Below are 20,824 nucleotides of genomic sequence, written 5' to 3'. Positions count from 1 at the left end.
TCGTTGCGATAATAACAGCGGGAGCGCTGATATACCAGGTCGGTTAAAAGTCTTTGGGTTTTAAAAAATTATATATACCATTATTATTCGCTAATCTTGTAACATAAAAGTATAACGTATAAATAAAAAGAGATTTTTTGTCAATGTAAGGTATCACGCACGTAATCGAGACAGATTCGTTGCGATGATATACCAGGTCGGTTAAAAGTCTTTGGGTTTTTTAAAAATTATATATTCCGTTATTAATGTGATTGGAAATTAGTTTTTTGAGGATAGCAAAAGAGTGAAGATCATGTTAATCATTATATTAGCTGCAGTACTATGTCCAGTACTATGCGTTGTCGACCAACAGTATGCTATGAAGTATTTACACCGGTTCGGGTACGCAAATGAAAATGATTTGACTAAACTTGAGGATTATTTGTTGAGTTTTCAAGAAAGATATAATATTAATAAGAAATTTTTTGATAACGCAGGAAATTGATAAGAATATTTCTAAACCAAATGGACCACATGTACAGGAAATAGTGAAAATTTATTAGAATAATCGGAAACCATATGGACCACATTTACAGGAAATTACAAAATTGTCGCAAATAAAATATTTTTTCTAGAACATTCTATCACAATCGTATGGAGATAGTGACATGAGTATAAATAAGATGTTGCATTGTGTTGGAGTCGGTCTCTTCCACTGCCAGCAAGAGAAACCAGCTCTGAAGAACAAATACTAGTATCTGTTAAAATTGTGCCTTAACAAAAAATGTAAGTATTTTTTTTTCTTGTGGGTTACGCGCTCTCTCTCTTTTCAGATGGATTTAAAAAAAATTAACGCAACGTCTCTAATTACAGAGAGAAAACCAATAACAAAAATACAAGATCTACCTTTGAATACTCTGAGGGCTATAAAGAAGGCAAAAATAGTCAATTCCAAATTCGGAGAATCAGTTTTATTGGATTTAGATACAGAAGTAGTGTTTTTACCGCAGAGTCACAAGTGTCTACAAACCAGTCATTGAAGAATTTGAAAGGGAAAAATACGGAATTATATTCAAGGGATTAGTGGATGTTGGAAAAAATCAACGGCTAGCGTCATTTGAAATTGAGGAACTATAGACGTGCCTAAGACACAGAGAGAGAGAGGTGAGTACCATGAATATTGTAAAAAAATCTGAAAATTTACTGCAAGTCATTAAAAATGTCAGAAAAATATTGTTTGATAAGATAACGGATAGAGATGTGGAAATTTGGTTGAATCGATTGAAAAAACAAATTAAAGTATGTAATTTGACAATTAAAAAAGGAGGACTGCATGTAGGTACAATTAGGAAATTACAAACATACATAGGACATTTCAAACATTTTAAACAACTTATTTCAAATAGGAATATAGGTATGGGGCTGAATAATAAACTGAAAAATAGGGTTAAATGGGAAAATGTAGCTTCTGCATTTACAAGAAGAATTAAAACCGGACTTATAGTAAATTTATATCATAAGGACTTAAGGCAATTTTTAAATAATTGTCAAATAATTTTTAAAAATAAAATAAGGGAAATTTTTAGGAAAAAATATTCTGTTGTTAAAGTTTATGTTTGTTTTTGTGGAGAGTTCATTAAAAAATTTGGTGAAAATGAAATATCTAGTTTCCATTATTTTATGACTAAAAATTCTATTATCGATGTATCGACCGATATAGAGCGATGGTTTTTCGAGAACGTCAAAGATAAAATTAATTTTAAATTATCAGAATTTCAAGAGAGGGACTCTGGTTTTGCATTAAGTAAAATTATTTCTTTAGAAGTAAATATCAATAAATTTGAAATTGGAAACGGCTCATCTTATATTAAACTTCCAGAACCTATTCAAAAAAAGCGAGGGTGCATAAACATTAAAAATTCTGACCAAGCATGTTTTTATTGGTCAATTGTTAGTGCTTTGTACCCAGCCAAAAATCATAAAGTCTTGAATACACAAGACTTGGAAGCTCCGATGCCCCTGCATCAAATTTCAAAGTTTGAAAAATCTAATAACATTTCCGTCAATGTCTATGCCTTGGATTTAATTGAAATAAATAATAAAAAACCATTTTACAAAGTATATCCAGTAAGTCTTGCTAAATCAATACACGAGAAACATGTAAATGTTTTATTAATTCAAAATACATATTTTCCAAAGCTAAACGATTATGAAGCACCTCCTATAGATAATGACAATTCAGAAATCACATATCACTACTGCTGGATCAAAGATTTGTCACGTTTAATTAATAGTCAGTTAAGTAAAACTACATATAAAAAATTTATTTGCAATAGCTGCATAAATTATTTCAGTAGTGAAAGTAAATTGAATGTCCACTTGAAATTATGCTCTGAATTAAATAATTATAAAATGTCTTTTCCAAAATATGAATCTGTTAGTTTTATAAATTATATATATAAACAAACTACGCCTTTTGTAGTTTATGCCGACTTTGAGTGCATGCTAGAACAATTTACAGATAAAACACAGCTTCATAATAAGACAAATAAATATCAAAAACATATAGCATATAGTGCTGGTTACTATGTAAAATGTAGCTACAACGAAGACTTGAGTTTTTTCAAGAGCTACAGAGGTAGAGATTGCATGGATTGGTTTGCAAATGAATTATCGAATTTAGCTGAAAGTATTAAATCAGAAATTAAAACTATTACACCTATGGAAGAAAAACCAGATTTTCACATATGTGAAAAGGGTTTTTCCTCTACAGATATCATTGTTAGAGATCACGATCATTTTACGGGGAAGTTTAGAAATTTTGCACATCAAGCATGCAATTTAAATTTCAAAAAACTGTTTGTTGTACCTACAGTTTTCCATAACTTAAGTAACTACGATAGCCATTTCATCATTTCGGAATTAAGTAAAAGAGGAAACATCAGTTTACTCCCCATAAATAAAGAAAAATACATTTCATTTACACTTAACGATTCAGATACAAATATAAAATTTCGATTCATAGATTCACTGAGGTTTTTGGGTGCTTCTTTGGAAGAATTGGCTGCTACATTGAATGATAATGATTTAAAAATTTCCAAAAGAGAATTTAGTAATTTAAGTGTCGAACAATTTAAATTAATAGCCAAAAAAGGGGTTTTCTGTTACGATTTTATAGATAGTTGGGAAAAATTAAATACTTGTGAACTACCACCAATAGAGGCATTTTATAATAAATTGGAGGATAAAAACATCAGTATTGAGAAGTATTCTCATGCTCATGCAGTGTGGAAATCATTTGATTTTGAAAATTTGGGTCAGTATTCTGATCTGTACTTAAAGACCGATGTTTTACTTTTATCAGATGTTTTCGAACAATTTCGAAGAAAATGTTCAATTACTTATGGTTTAGACCCTGCATGGTACTATACAATGCCTGGATATACTTGGGACTGTATGTTGAAATATGTAGGATGTAAATTAGAGTTATTGCATGACGTAGACATGATCATGAATATCGAGAAAGCAATTCGAGGAGGAATTTCGGTTTGTAGCAGTAGATTATCGAATGCTAACAATAAGTACATGCCTGAATATGATTCTACAAAACCCTCAAAGTACTTACTCTACCTGGACGTCAATAATTTATACGGGTGGGCTATGTGTGAACCATTACCATACGGAGGATTTGAATGGTTAGATAATGAAAATTTTGATGTTATGTCTGTGGCAGATAATTCTTCCGTAGGATATATATTACAAGTAGACTTGGAGTATCCACATGAATTACATGATCTTCACAGAGATTTTCCATTTGCTCCCGAACACCGCAAGCATCTGTGATGATGCATATGAGGAGGTGCTAAAAGCTGATTTAACAAAATTCGATACTTCAGATTACCCCATCAATAATAACTATAATATTCCACAGGTAAATAAAAAAGTTCTGGGAGTTATGAAAGATGAAAACAAAGGCCAAATTATGACTCATTTTGCAGGCTTGAAGTCTAAAATGTATTCTTTTAAAGTTCAATCAGGTGCAATAGTAAAAAAGGCAAAAGGAGTTCGATATAATGTAGTAAAAAACAAAATAAATTTTGAAGATTATGTAAACTGTTTAAATGATTTCAAAGAAAAAAATATTACTCAACGCTGTATTAGGTCATATGCTCATAACGTATATAGCATAGAACAGACAAAAATTGCGCTAAGTCCTCATGACGATAAAAGATATTTGATTACCAATAGTTATGATACGCTGCCGTGGGGTCATTATAGTATTCCAAACTTACTCTCTTGTAGATAATGAACTCCTCAACATTAATGGAATTATGCATCATAAAAATTTGTGAAACGATAAAGTCAGCAGCCGATTTCGCAGAGCAATCCCCTCTTCCTCGGAAATTAACCGAAAAAATTGTGAAAAAATTTCCTGTTTACAAATGGAATGCGATGATAAAAGAGGCTGAGAGTAATCCAAATTCTTCATCCATTGGAATAGAATATATTGACTATAATAAAGAAATACCGTTATATTTAAGAAACACTATATTAAGTAAAACAAATTGGGGAGATATGTTTGAAGAATCTACTTACTGCGTATGGTCTAGTGGATATTGGCTTCCACAATATCGTATAAATGTTTGTAAATCATGTTATTTTGTATTTAGAACGGTCCATAAATATTTAAAAAAGAACATTTTTGTTAATTATGATCACTGTCATGAAGTATTTGATGGTGACGAAATTGTTGAATGTGTATATCAAGAAATGTCCTATTGGTGTCAGAGTTGTTTTAACAAAGTCTTATTCATGATAAAATCACATGAGTCCTGTATTAATAATTTACATGAGATGCCTAGAAATAATCGTTTTGATGATTCTGATATAGACAGTGACATTGATACTTTTGAGGCCGCTATGCAGTAAAAACAATATTCATGGAATGTATCTCTCTCTCTCTCTCTCTCTCATAAATGTAGAATATTATCGTTTTCTTATTATAAAATTATTCCTGTGTTTTTGCGGTATTATGAACGGTGGCGGTTCATAATGCCACATCAAAATATCTGTTTTATCATAGTTTTTTAGTATGCGTTTTAGGTGATTTATATGAGCGTTGTTAGTGTTAGACATAAGTCTGTGCCCAACAGGGTTTTATTAGAAATGTATTTTTATTTTTTTTTTTTCTTTCCACTGGTCATTGTGATGTCATCCTTCATGTATAAGTGTTATACTATGACAGTCACGAGAGTAATAAAGAGTTTCAGCGATAATGTGAGCTTTTATTTAAGAAAAAGCAGTAAAAACAATATTCATGGAATGTATCTCTCTCATAAATGTAGAATATTGTCGTTTTCTTATAATAAAATTATTTTTAAAATTCTTGTGTTTTTGTTAGTTTCCAATATATCTTTATGTAATAGCAGTAAAAACAATATTCATGAAATGTATCTCTCTTGTCGTTATGTCAAACGTCACGTCGTTAAGTCAAACGACCATCAAACGTGTCTACGTATGAGAATGTTCTCTTTCGTAATATGTCTTCAGAAGAGTACAGACGTCGAATTGAAGAATTAGAGAGAATAGCATTGGTGAATTAAAGAAAGATATTGCTTTCTATGGAGATAAAAGAGAGCTTATGAAACAAATGCAGAATCTTAGTTTATTTGATAAGAAAGTGACGTGGAGCAGTCTTCACTGGGTGCCTGAAGAGGTCCATCAGTTGGCCCGTAGATTGCCGCAAACTACTTATCCGTTAAGACGTATTCAACCTACACCATGTTCAACAGAACAGAAGGGGATATAAAAAATGAAATTAATTCTGTTTTTGCTATGTCATGTGTAATATTAGTGGCTGTATTTGTTTTAATTTTAAAAATTGTAAAACGAAAATTCCAATCTTCATGTAATATAAAAGTTGATGAATATACAGAGTGTTTCAATAAAACCCATATTTAAAAAAAAAAAAAACTTTATTTATAAGGGTGATACAGTATTTAAAAACCAGTGACGGAGACGTTGTACATTTCTTTCAGTACATGAAAATAGTCCAGATGCGTGACAGGGGTTTGGATCTTGAGCAAAGTTTCCAGTTTCACAGGGTGTACCATCAAATTTGCAAACGTCAATAATATGTGGAAAAATACCGAAAATGTGACATTTCTTTTGCATAAACTCGACTTTTTGTTGTTCTCGAACGTAAATGTAGTCTGCGACATACAATAACTTGCTTTCTAATATTTCATTTACTTTAGAATATTCTACATCTCCTGAAGAATATCGAATGCCGTGCACATTTCTTTCCAAGTATGATGTGGTCTTTTTGTCCTCGTTACTTAATGTAGAAAACGGTTGCGGTGGTAAAAATATGTAATGTGAACTTTTGAAGCCAATTTCTATGGTGAGCTCTTTGGCAACGAAAAGACCGTCTACGACAAAACCTTGAATGTCTACAAAAGCTACTCTCATGTTGACGTCTGCTCGAACACTAACTCACAACATCTAGTTCAAGCTTTTAACAATTTGTGTGATGGGGAAGTATTCCATTACACAATCGTGAATTATGATGCAATAGACTTTGGTATTTTCGGGAAAACCTATGTTTGCTTCAATGTCAAGTTTCACATCGACTGTGGATGCCTTCATGCTTTCCTCCTGTTTTGAACAATCGATAACAAACAATGCTCGTTTCTTGAAAGAAGAATAATCCAACAGGGGGCGCTTCTGTGTGGAGTTTGCGTAGTTAGGATAGAATTCAGTATAGTTAAAATAGGCTTCATTGTAATCAGTTTTAGCGAAATCCAATTGCATTCTTTCATTGGGCCAATAATCACCATTAAGTGACAGTCTTATACTTTGTACGTCGGTATTGTCAAATAAAGTCGGGTCAGCTGTACTCAAGTTACGTTTGTGGGTTTGAAAGAAAACAATAACAAAACGAGGTCTTTCAACTGAAGTGGATGTCTTGACAGCCCAAACTTCATGTCTTGCTCCTTTAGTAATTGAGGGTAATTCGTGTAACTCCCACTTCCTAAATGGAATAACTATAGGTTGATCTTTTTGAATGGATTTCATGAGATTTAATTTTATGTCGTCATTAGAAAAGATATGTTTAACTTTTAGCCCAACGCTTGTAATGTTTATTTTAGCTGTTGTAGTGGAGAGCGTTCCAGAGACATTCTTTTCAGTAATATATAAGCAATCATTATCATTGCGTGCCCGAACTAGTCGTATTGTTTGACGCCCACATGTAATCATTGAATAATCGTTGAAAATGCTGAAAATATGTTTGAGAGGTATTTGAAGGTTGAAGGACTTGTCGCTAACATTCAGAATAGGATCTTTCGGGTAATTCCAGCCGGCTATAGCCATATGATTGGAATCTTCTTGGTTATAACAAGTCATAGCACGTACGGCACTTACTATTCCAGGATCCCGAACTGTTTCCATTTCCCTCGCACTTTCACTGTACGTACATGAATCGAATAGAAAGGCTCCAACATTATTTGCTAATTTTACGTCACCAGCTCCGTGTATTTCAAGCGAACCTTTAATGCACAACAAAGTTTCGCTCATTGCAAAGAACGAATCAACCTGATTAATGCTAAACTCCACAATGTCACTGCAATTGAATGACTTTATAAATGGAGCATAGGTTCTGTATTCAGCCTTTCGAATTGAATCGTCAAACATCGGCTTACGGTAGATATCAAACATTGGAGGCATGTTGTCGTTTTGGCGTTGACGTTTTCCATACATTGTTGTCATTTTTCAATTTAAAACCCAACGATTGCAGAACCAATTTGTTTGCGAACGTGAGTTGCTTCAGCTTTGATGGTAGCTTATCTAATGAAGTTGAATGCTCTGTAGACTGTCTTTTATGATTTATTATTAGTCCCATTTGCTTCGCGCGCTCTAAGCTCCAACACCAACGTACTTAGTTCTCCACGAAAGTTTACAGGCTGACCGTCTTGGTCTAAAGCGATGACGGTGATATTGGTTATTTCACGTTGTGGTATAACAGGTAAATAGAGCAAATTATGAGGAATTTCGTCTATGGAATATCCTGGATCCACTTGTATGACGAATTCGTATATAGTATGAGCAGGTCTGTTTGCATCGAAGGCTCCAGTGGTAATGTTACAATCGAAGCGAATACTAGATACTTTAATGATTTTGACGGGGAGATCTGACGAGTGTATTTTGTTTGCGTAGAGTATTTTCGGTGAAAAACTCAAAATTCTCCCAAGACTATTATCTTCTTTGAATGAAATTTTGTATTTACTGGAAATTTCACATTTCAACGTATTGTGATTGGGTTTTAGTGAAAATATACCCTCTGGTCTAGTTGAATTGTCCACACCCAGTTTATCTCGTATAAACGCTTCAAGATCGGCAATTTCGTAACATCCTGTGGGAAAATCAAAACTTTGAAGCTTGCCCTTGGTATCGTAGTAGTAAAACTTACAATTTTCAATGTTTGGTATACTGTGATAAGAATGAAAAGATCGCAAAGCTATTTCGTAATCATTATTCGGATCGAGCACAATAGGCGTAGTAGGTTGAAAGGTAAATTCATGATTGATGCTGTTTACTCTCAGCAACTGTGACATGGTGACTAATGGAATTCGGGTGATGTTTGAATTTAAATAATACTACTTGTTTATTCTATTTATTGTTACAAAGAAAACAAGTGGCTTGAGAACTCGGAGGACCATCACAATGTGTTGTCCAATCAGGTCGGTTGTAATGGATGAAACAAGGTAGTCGTATTTGTAGTTCAAAATTTCCTCGATATTCATTGGGAAGTTTATGCCACATATCCAACAATTCCCAAGGTCTTACACACTCTATTAGATGTTCAATGGGAAAGTGCTTTAGTTCTTCGGCAGTAAAACTATTCAATGTTTTTCCATGGTAGATATGTTGTAGTAATAGTTCTACGCTCGTCATTGTTGCTGTAGAAATTTCAAACACAAATGTCCGCAATTTATTTGATTGTAGTTTTGATATTGGGTATTGTTGTAGAAAATTCTCGCACTCTTTCCCAGATATTCAACAACTTCTTTCGGCGGCTTCAAATTACCAAATGAATCAAAATACTCTACATCGTTGTTTATCTTTCTGTAAGCCACCCAATGACTTCCACTATTCTTAGAGACATCTAAATTAACCACTGCGCATTCTTGTCTTCGAGGACCGTCTTTGGAGAGGGTGTCTCGCATGAAAACTCCTCGAAAATGTGGTATTTTAAGTAATTTTGCATAATGCGCAATGTCAAAGTCAGATAGTGCGTGATTGGGTAGCTTTATTAGTTTTTTTTTTGTTTTTTTTTAAATACAATCCAAATCCACCTTTTGAATACTTTTTCAAGTATAGGCCAGATCCTACACGTTCCATAGCCTTATTATGACGTACATCTTCCTCCAATTTCTTTTGCGCATGCTTAGCATCAATGACGGTTTTTGCAATCCCAGCAGCACCACCTGACAAAGCTCCAAGTGCCGAAAGACCGGCAAACAAAGGAATAAGTGGTAGGAAACCTCCGGATTTCGCTACAGGTATTACTCGAGGAACCTCGACTTCTTTTTTGCCACCAAATTCTTTAATAAGTGCTTTGGCTGCTCGTAAGGCAAACTTTGCGGTGTCTTTCAAAGATGTTCCTCTCTTCAATGACTTTCCCACTTTCAAAATAACATCTCGATGCAAGGAACGACGTTTGCGACGACAACCCATTCCCAGCTTTCTTTTCACCTTCATTCCGCCTGTTACAAGTAATGCAGCAGCTTTCTCTCCCAGTGAAGCGTCTTTTGATTTGACGCGTGCCCAAGCTTTATCTTCAAGTATCTGATCGGCTTTGTGTCGTTCTTCGAGAGACTTATTCTTCCAGTAAGAAATATCGTGTTGTTTACAAGCAGCGTCCAAGGGGTTGATGCCCGGATCTCCACGATCAAGACGTTTTTCCAATTTTGTACCAGCTAAAAAAAAAAAAATTTTTCGGAAAAAGGGTGGGGGGTGGTTTACTTACGTCCACAGTACTGATAGCTAGGTAAGTGAAGTTCAATAGGTAGTTTATTGATGAGAGAATTCAAAATACCCTCTCCTTCAAACACCAACATTAAGACTGACACGCTTAATTGGTGATACCTATATTTAAAGAGTAGTACTACGAAAAACGACACACACAATGAAAATAATTCAATAAGAGCAGACTATACCCATTGAAAATCTGGATTTCACCTCAACACCAACTGTTGGCAAACATGGTAAATTGTTGCCAAATTCTTTCCGTGCCGGGGTGGGTGCCCCAGTGGGTGTGGTAAGACGAACGTCGTGCTGGCGCTCCTATTCAATCCAAATGGTGCGAAATTCAAAAATGTTTATGTCTATTCAAAATCGTTATTTCAACCAAGTATCAATTGCTACAAGAAGTTATAGCGCAAGTCAAGGGTGTTGGGTATTTCCCATTTAAAGACAATGAGGAAATAATTAGTCCAGAGAAAGCTCGACCAAATTCCATCTTTTTATTCGATGACGTAGCCTGTGACGGTCAGCAGAAAATTTGTGAATACTACTCCATGTGTAGACATAAAGATATTGATGCTGCATATCTTTGTCAAACATACTCAAAAATACCGAAACAGCTTATTCGCGACAATTGTAATGTTATTGAGTTATTCAAGCAGGATGAGGTGAACTTGAAACATATATTCGACGAACACGTATCTCCAGACATGACGTTTGACACATTCAAAAATGTGTGTTCAAAGTGTTGGTGTGATCGCTATGGTACTTAGGTAATTATGAAGGATTTTACCCTTAATGGTGGTAGGTATCGCAAAGGATTCGATAAATATATAAAATTGTAAGCTGCATCTTTAGTCCATACCAAAATGTCTGACGATAAGGTTGCTAATGCATTGCGCAAGAAAAAAGTGTCCGAACTTGCACGATCGATTCGCAAAAAATACTTGTCGTTGAAATTAGGTAAATCAGAGCAAGATGAGTCTATTAATAAACTATTCAAGCCGATATCTAAACCACTTGAAGAAATTGTGCAATCCTCAAAGACATTACAAAAAACGATTACAAATTTAAATCCAAAAGAGGAAATAAAGAAGGAAGAACCTGATGATGAGTTTACACCTTTTCTCGAAACGGAACCGGTGGCCGAAACCGATGAATTCGGAAATATTACACGTTCTGAATCTCCAGAAGAGATGCGCCCCGAAATTTCCCAGGAAGCTTTCGCAGACTATTTGGACCAATATCCAGCCATCAGTCATCAGTTCATTGAAGATTACTTCCAAAAAGATGATAAAATTGATAAAAATTATGGTCCGATATACAACGATGAAATCGGTTGGTCATTAGGCAAACGTCGAATTGCATTTGATGGAAAAAACGGTAATATAAACATACTACCTGAGAAAAACAAAGGAGGAAGATATGTAATTGGAACACCAGGCTTGTATGAGCTTCTATTTTACCGAGACCCCAGTTACAATGATCAAGATTTACAGAACTATAAAAATCTTTTGACAACAACTGAAGTTCATTTAGACACGTTAGATCGTCTTAATGGGTCAAGTACTGAAAAATATCACTACATCATAAAACCTTTATTCAAAACAAAATCTCTAACGACGACGAATAGACCGGGATCCCTCGCCCTTTTTCGTAAGTGATTACTAACAAGCTAATTTTTCGTCAGTAGCTTCATTTTGACGAGACGCCCAACATTAGCTAGTACAAAAATTTCGTAAGTGGTAGCTAACAGGGGTAATGAGAACATAATTTGTTGATTTAGTGGTTATCAAAAATTCATTACTAACTGGTTTTTTTATTTATAATTCTTATAATAATAATCTAAATTAGCCGAAAAAATATTTGTCCTACAAAATGCTAGGTTTGATCAACGAGGTCCCATTTTTGCAACATGTACTATTTACGAGGTCATGAAAAATTATTACTAACCAGCTGATTTTTTTTTTGTTGGTTAGTTAATAATTATATAATTTAACGCCCACATTGTCCTACACATTACGTGGAACGTTTTTCTAGTCCGACACTCTTAGGTTGTAGTACAAATACTAGATGTAAAAATAATTAGTATCAAGTTGAAACTTCGTGAGTAGCTTCGTTTCAATGAGACGCCCAAGAATTTCCTTTACGAAAATGCTCGATTGTGGTAGCTAACAGGGGTAATGAGGACATAATTTGTTGATTTAGTGGTTATCAAAAATTTATTACTAACTGGTTTTTTAATTTATAATTCTTATAATAATAATCTAAAGTAGCCGAAAAAATATTTGTCCTACAAAATGCTAGGTTTGATCAACGAGGTCCCATTTTTGCAACATGTACTATTTACGAGGTCATGAAAAATTATTACTAACCAGCTGATTTTTTTTTTGTTGGTTAGTTAATAATTATATAATTTAACGCCCACATTGTCCTACAAATTGCATGGTATATTTTGCTGATCCTCCAATGGAATTTGAAATTCATAACAATAAAAATCTATTCATTCTGTACATTTTTCTATTGGAGTTTAGTTATATTAGTACGCATGCGCGCGATGCTGCGTACTGTGTTTAGTTACTCCATGCTGAAGCCGACTATAACCGTGCTGTTCTTTTCTGTTGACCACGTGTTGGACGCTCTGAGTGTTTTTTATGCAGTGTATTGTGTGATAACCCTCGCTTTAGAGAGAAACGCGAAGAGATCAAGAAATTTTCTCAAGAAATTTTGCTTTCTTGTCGAACTTTTTTGTCTGCTCGAAAGCATCATAAACATAAATATAGTAATGTCGTATTACCGGAAAATTGGAATGACGACATAATCGGGTATCATTCCTCTTGTTATAAGGAATTCAGAGTGAAATCTCAATATTTGTGTTATCAACGGTAAGTCGATTGAATATTTTTTAATTTTATTTTCAAAATAAGGTAAAGCACGCAGCCGTTGCTCAGGAATTTGTATATCTATATATATGAATATAGATATACAAATACATGGAGTAAGCAGTTACTGATCGCTGAGCAGCTACTGGGTGTTTTACCCTATATGATAAATAATTTATTAAGTAGAAGTTTTCACATAATTATATAAAAAGCATGATAAAATTATAGCTATTTTTTTTTGGAAATAATAATTTTACAAAGTACATTGTGCTTTACATATTTTACTAAAAATTTTGAAGTATAATATATAAATATATATATACATTTAAGAAGGGTTTATCGTTCAGTTTGTCCATAAAATGCTCTTAAACAAATAAAAATGTTTAAGAGTATTTTATAGACAAAATTTGCATTTATCGTTCAAGTGCAACAAGGACCTTACTATTTATCTCAACGGATGCAATAAAGAAACAAGTATAAACCCTTCTTAATACAGAAGTTAATTTAACCGCGTGCTTCTCATTTTCTCCATTGAGAGTCAGAGAGCACAATTATATTTGGAAATGCCCAATTGTTTTTGATGATTTTCCACAGAGCGTAAATCTAAAAAAGCACATGGTCCTACACTTAAAAAAAAGCAAATTGTTGTCTTAAGTGTCTACTTTTCGGATCTGCTCATAAAAAATGTTTAGCAAACTAAGAAGTATCAAATTTTTTAACAAATCAATGAGGTGAAATTTCGAAAAAAAAGTTTTCAAACTCACAGACTTTTTTTAAAGGAAGCTAAATTGTTGAAATTTTTTTATTTTTGTAGTTCTCTCTGAATAACTCCGAAACCGTGAATGATAAAAATTTTGTATGGTAACATATGAAAACTAAACAGTTGGGACTAAAATAATTTTTTTTTTTTGTTTATTGAACGACGATCTCCTTCCGAGTTACAATCTGTTGAAAATTATCCAAACATTTATGACCTTTTTTTCAATCCCGTAATTTTTGTGTCTAATGTATATACTTAATTTGAATTATTCTTTTATTTATTTGTTTTATACAGAACTGAGCCAGCTGTAACATCGTCTGCAGCTGAATGTACTGAAGTTACAGACGCTTCGACTTCTTTAACGTCTGCTCCAATCGTAGAACCACACTTAATGCCATGCTCCTCTCGGTTAGTTCGTTGAATATTCTTTTTTTACGTTATTGTTCATTCTTATAATGAGTACATGTGAATACACAGATTACAAAATTATGCCATTTAAATATTTTTTAGCTATTAATTATTTTCGCCCATACACAAACAGGGTGGCGATTGACCTAAAATACCTTGAAATGTCAGGGAATTTAAAATTTCTGGAATAGTCAGGGAAAAGTCAGGGAATCTTAATTTCAGTCAGGGAAATTTATAGTTAATTTTTTATTATTTCTATAGAATTCTAAATATTTTTTAATTATATCTGTTCTATTTTGTGATAAATAATATTAAAAAAATTAAGTGTTTGGATAGTTAATTTAAAAACAAAAGAAGTATAACTTCAAAAAGATTATTAATTATAATTATATTAATTGTTGTATTTTCAAAAGTTATAAATATTTAATCAAAAGAAATTGGTCTTTTTAAAGAGTTGGAAATTTGCAAGAAAGTATACAAAAATTCATAATTCTAAAATTTTACCCAGTTTCGGGTATAAGAGTTAAATCCTAATATACAAAAATTATTTTCTAAATAATTTGCAATTTTAACGAATATTTGAATAATAAATAATTTTTTGTAGGTTTTAGAATTTTATTTTTGGTCAAGGAAAGTCAGGGAATTTTGAAATTAATTTCAAGTCGCCACCCTGACAAAGCTCCAAAAAAAATGTTTTCGGTTATTGATTTTTTCGTTACTAATATAATAGCTTCACATGTTATTATTTACAGAGATATCGAACAGAATGAAGAAACAGAAAACATTGCACATTCGCTGGATACTGTTGAAGAGAGCTATGCACATGATGAGATAGATGTTGAGAGTTTTGAAAATGATGGATCAGCCAAATCATGCTTTTTTTGCATGAAAATTAACATCAAACGTAAAGGGCGGCAAATATACTGCCGTAATATTAAAAATAAAATACCTTTTCTACAAAAAATTAAAAGCTATGCTACAGAATTGAATGACATTGAGATGTTGCAAAAAATTGAAGAAGAGAGTAATTCTGTCAACCAGTCTTCTTTAGCATATCATAACAATTGTAATGTCAATTATTTTGCAAAACATCAAAGAAAAGTTAATCCACCCTCTACCGATGATTGGTCTAAAAAGCGAGACAGCCATAAAATTGCTAAACAACGATTAATTCTATATATTGAAAAAGAAATTATTGCAAATCGTCGAGTGTTGTCACTAATTCACCTCCAAGATTGCTACACGGAATTTCTAAAAGAGACATATGAAAATACAGATTTAGAGGCTTCCATTTTCAGCACTCATGTTCTCAAGGACTTCATTCTGAAAACATTACAGAATAAAATTACAGTAATTAAAATTTCAAATAAGCAATTTTGTATATCCTCTGAAGTTGATATAGAAGCTATTGATGACGAAGAAATCCAAGACATCATATTTGAACAAGAAGCTCAAGATTTCGCTTTAAAATATCGCAAAAATATAATGAAAATAAAAAAAAAACCTTTAACAGATTTCATAGATAGTGAAGTCTTGAATAAAGGAGAGTGCGATATTCCCAAGTGGTTAAATATTTTTTGGACTACTGCCTTGAGCGGCGTTGGCAAAGAAAGCTGCGATCGAGTTAGAAGATTATCTTCATGTTATTCACAGGATTCTATCTACAGCATTACAAGAGGATACATCAAACCGAAAAAACATATTTTATTGGGTATGACTGTAAAGAGCCTTACTGGAAGCAAAAAAGTAGTAGATATTAAATAGGCAAGGCTACTGCATCACCTATCCCAGTATACTGGAATTAGAAACGTCTGCTGCATACTCTTGTACTTCTAATAATCAGTTATGTTCTACCAGCATTTTACGCACTTCTATATTGTCATGTGGAGTAGCGTGGGATAATTACGATAGATTTGTGGAAACAAGCTCTGGTAAAAATACCCTGCATGATACAGTGGGTATTCTTTATCAAAATATCCCAACAGAAGAAGAGTTGAACATCATCGAAAGGAACAATGCATCTACAGTGTTCGAACAGAATTTATCAATTAATGTTCGTGATTTCTCTGGTCGTAGAAAACGTTCATTTGAGGACGACTCATTTGAACATTTACAGCCTACGAAGCAACGTCGTCCAGAATTTTGGCATAGTAGTTCATCGTTACCCGAAGATATACAAAATTCAGATAAATTTCAACATAAATACTTTGCGTGGGTACTTTCCCATAAGTTACAAATTTCAGACACGCCAATGTGGATAGGATATAATGCCAAAATTTTTGAAGACACTAGTAAAATTCAAAAGGTGGAGTATCTCACGCAAATTAATGATTCACCCACGGATCCATCAGTTGTGAAAGAGACGATGCGAAGAAGTTTGCAAATCGCTTCGGAATGCCAGAAAAATTTCTTCAGTGTTACTTACGATTTAGCCATGGCTAAGATTGCTTTACGGATACAGAGTGCCGAGGACGAATTTCAAAAACTTTTCATTAATTTTGGATCTTTCCATATAATATTATCATTCATGAAAGCAATCGGGAAATTTATAAGTGGATCTGGTTTAACAAATATTCTTATAGATAGCGAAATTTTAGCCAGTGGTTCTATCAATTCGTTTTTAAGTGGAAAACATTTTAATCGGTGTAGAAAGATTCATCCTCTACTCTCCCTTGCTTTGCAGATTTTGCATTTGGAGGGGTTTTTACAGCAACATGATGAGAACCTGGAAAATATCCAAGAGTATTTACAAATATTTAATAAAGAAAAAAATGAGGACCCACAAATAACCAATGAGAATTTGAAAAAGTTATTTGAAAAATATGAACAATATAAAAGTGAAACTTTACTCGGAAGACATGGTAAAACACCTCAAATTTATTTAATGTACACCAGATTAGTTGAATATTATCTTCAATTAGAATACAGTATTCGTACGGGTGATTTTAATTTCTTTATATACATTTTACCGAAAATAACCAATATTTTCTTTTCAATGAACCACCATAATTATGCAAGGTATATGTCTGTTTATTGGGATAAATTAATAAATATTGAAACAACACATCCTGGATTGCTTAATGATTGTCAAAAAAGTTTTTTGGGCATTCGCAGAACAATGAAACCGTTTTCAAGAATACCGATTGATTTAACACTTGAACAAACAATCAATGCTGATGCTGCTTCTAAAGCTTCTGGAATTATTAACGTTACAAACTCGTTTTCCGCACGACAAAAATGGTCAATTACTCATTCACTACGTACGAGTGTTATATCAAAAATGATGGAGTTTTGTTATATGAAATCCACCGATGACATAACGAAAGACTTAAAGGAGTCATCCATTAAGAAAGCTACGAAAAACTTAGAAGTATTAATGCAACTAATAAAGCAGTACACCAACCCTTTCTCGTTCGATCTGCCAAAAAATTATCTTTACAATATATCGAAAGGTCAGTCCGTTAGCGATGAAATATATCAATTTTTATCATCAGTTGAAATAGAGGGTGAAAAACAGCATCAGAATTTCATTACTGAGACTCGGATAACACCAGATAGGTTTGATGGAGCCATTAGTAAAAATAAAATTATTAATTTTGATGACAAGAATACGAAAAAAGTCAAAATTAATGGAAAAGTCAAAGAAATTAAAATGCAAAGAGATGTTTTTGGCCGTTTACTTTATGCATCAGTAGAAAATAAAATTGATATAGAAAAAGCATTAAGTTATCCTCTAGCTCCTGTTCCTTTTTCACTCTGTCATACTAATGGATCGATATGCAAGACCCCTAAATCTGTGATTATTAATGAATTACTAGAATATCAAACCGAAATTGAAAATCCTCCAGAAGCAGACATTCACTTAATTGATGGATTTTATTTATTACATACGCTGAAAAACGTTCCAAACAGATATGGTAAAATCTCGAAACATATATTACAAATACTTACATATAATAAAAAAGAAGTACATATTATATTTGACAAGTACAAAAAACCCAGTATCAAAGATTTTGAACATGATCTGAGAGGTGAAGAGGATACACAGTATGACGTCATACGTAGAGACAATAATCGTCCTGCGGATTTCTGCAAATTATTGAGGAGTAGCAACTTTAAAGAAAAATTTGTCGAATTTTTAATTGAAGATTGGACAAGAGATGAATTTTTTACCTTGATTGAAGGGAAGACTGTTAAACTTAATTATGATCAATGTTACACTTATGAGGTGTCTAGTGATAATAAAATAAAAAGAATTATTGATTATAATCTTTCTTGTTATCATGAAGAAGCTGACACCAAAATTGTGTACCATGTTTGTCAATTTAATCGTAACTATCGTGTGCAGATACATTGTACAGATTCTGATATACCAATAATAATGTTGGCTAATTTCAAGTATTTAAAAGATGAAATACAAGTAATAATTAATTTAAGCACAAATAAAAAAAAAATGTACCTGAACATAAATGAAATTTATGCCAAGCTTGGAGATCAATTATCGTGTTCATTTGCTATATGCCATATTTTTACAGGAAATGATTACAATCCCGCTTTTTTCCGTAAAGGAAAAAAAAGACCTTTCAGTATTTTTAAGAAAAATAAAAATTTTCAAGAGGCTTTTATTCAACTCCTACGAAGTGATCATACAGTATTAACAACGTCAAATGAAATAGTTCGAATTATTGAAGAGTATGTATGTAGAGTGTACTCATTAAAAACCAAAAATGATATCAACAGAGGACGGTATGAACTATTTGAAAAAGGCTATAGATCAAAAGGTGGAAGTGAAAAAGTATTAAAAAAAAATATTATAGGATATGATCCTTCCAGTTTGCCACCAACAAAACAAGAATTGTTGCAACAAATTAAAAGAACGGTATTCATCAGCAATGTATGGTGTAATGCACACATGCGGTGCCCCACAGATAAAGTACCTGAAAATTATGGATGGACAATAATTGATGGTAAATACGAGTATTATTGGTTTGATGGGCCTCAAAGCCCATCCTTTGAAGAATTATCTTCTCAATTGCAAGGTACCCTATTAATATTATTGAAATTTGGTTTTTAATTTTTCGGCGACATTAATTAATTTTTTCATATTATTACAGATTTAGATACCACGGAAGATCAGAATGAAGAAGATACTGATGAAGATGAGGAGAGTGATGCCAGTAGTGAGGATGAATGTTTTTCTGATGAGTCAGATGAAAATTAATTACTTTTTTATATAAAAATATCTACTTTTTCATGTATGTTACATAATAAAGTTGATTTATTTCAATAAATATATTTTCACTTTACCTCATGTTGCACATAGGAAAAAGGAAAATTACGATTATTGTAGGACTACGGATGCATACCAGTTTTTTTGTAGGACATTGTTTTATTCGGATAAAAAACACACTAATGTATCACGTGATACTTTTGTCCTACAGTTACTAATAAAAAAAATGGTCCTGTGGTATGGACAACTTAGGAGTCTAGGACTAGAAAAACGTTCCACGTAATGTGTAGGACAATGTGGGCGTTAAATTATATAATTATTAACTAACCAACAAAAAAAAATCAGCTGGTTAGTAATAATTTTTCATGACCTCGTAAATAGTACATGTTGCAAAAATGGGACCTCGTTGATCAAACCTAGCATTTTGTAGGACAAATATTTTTTCGGCTAATTTAGATTATTATTATAAGAATTATAAATAAAAAAACCAGTTAGTAATGAATTTTTGATAACCACTAAATCAACAAATTATGTTCTCATTACCCCTGTTAGCTACCACTTACGAAATTTTTGTACTAGCTAATGTTGGGCGTCTCGTCAAAATGAAGCTACTGACGAAAAATTAGCTTGTTAGTAATCACTTACGAAAAAGGGCGAGGGATCCCGGTCTAGAATAGATCGTCGCAGGTATTGACTCGTCTAAAATCGATTCCTTCAGCAAAAGGAAAAGGCATCGATCGTTTAAGATATAATGATAAACCTATGGAGTATATTTATTGGGATGATGCGAATGAATTGGTGGAACGTTTGAAGTTGTTGATTGCTTCAAAAGAGGCAGGTATTACGTCACACGACAACGAAATAGTAGCAATTATCAATGAACTCAAGGAGGCTGATATAATAGAATAATACAAGTTGAAACTTGTTCATTTTAATTATGCCAGTCGATAAATTCGGACATCAAACGCCCTATGCGCGTTTACCAGTGAAAATTACGTTTCCTCATACAAAGGACGGTAATATTGATATTGAAAATATGAAAATTTGTAATGTTAAGGAACCGACAACAAATAGTGATGCTGCAACAAAAAAATATGTTGATGTGCAGTTGAATGACCTACGTGCTATCAACTCGCCATTAAATCAAGCACATGGTGTGGTGCTGCAGCAACAAGACCATGATATAAAGGATTTAGCTGTAGGATTGAACGAAATGAGAAATGAGCTTCATAAGACGAAAATCCCCATATTACAGGCGCACATTACTAACTTACAAAATAAAACTAACGAAATTGATACATTTATTTCGCGAAATCCCCCTGTAGCAGCTAGGGATATGGCTACGAAGAAATACGTTGACGATTCAATTGTTGCAGCCAAAATATTTATTCGAAAAGAATTCACTGCTTCTATTAACATGTGTGTTGAGAGCATACGTGAGTTACAAAAAGAAATTACAGAAAATATCAGATCCGTCTCTGATATGAAAACTAACGTTTCGGGCATTGTAAACAATATTAAGGTTATGAATACGAATAC

General features: G+C 33.0%; 2 protein-coding genes across 2 annotated transcripts in view; both read right to left on the bottom strand.

Moving 5' to 3' along the window:
* LOC130892156 (uncharacterized) overlaps positions 1 to 20,824 on the bottom strand; it is a 41,346-nt gene that overhangs the window by 11,495 nt on the left and 9,027 nt on the right. The gene's annotated exons all lie outside the window — the stretch shown is intronic.
* Positions 6,484 to 7,749, bottom strand: LOC130892455 (uncharacterized). The gene has a single exon (XM_057797886.1). The coding sequence runs from the start codon at positions 7,747 to 7,749 to the stop codon at positions 6,484 to 6,486; it is 1,266 nt and encodes a 421-aa protein (XP_057653869.1).

The sequence above is a fragment of the Diorhabda carinulata genome, chromosome 4 (genome assembly GCF_026250575.1).
Source record: "Diorhabda carinulata isolate Delta chromosome 4, icDioCari1.1, whole genome shotgun sequence".
Taxonomy (NCBI): Eukaryota; Metazoa; Arthropoda; class Insecta; order Coleoptera; family Chrysomelidae; genus Diorhabda; species Diorhabda carinulata.
This window is presented reverse-complemented; position numbering and strand designations above follow the sequence as displayed.

Excerpts from the sequence above, each read along its gene's own strand:
- LOC130892455 (XM_057797886.1), bottom strand. The coding sequence starts at position 7,749 with ATGACAACAATGTATGGAAAACGTCAACGCCAAAACGACAACATGCCT.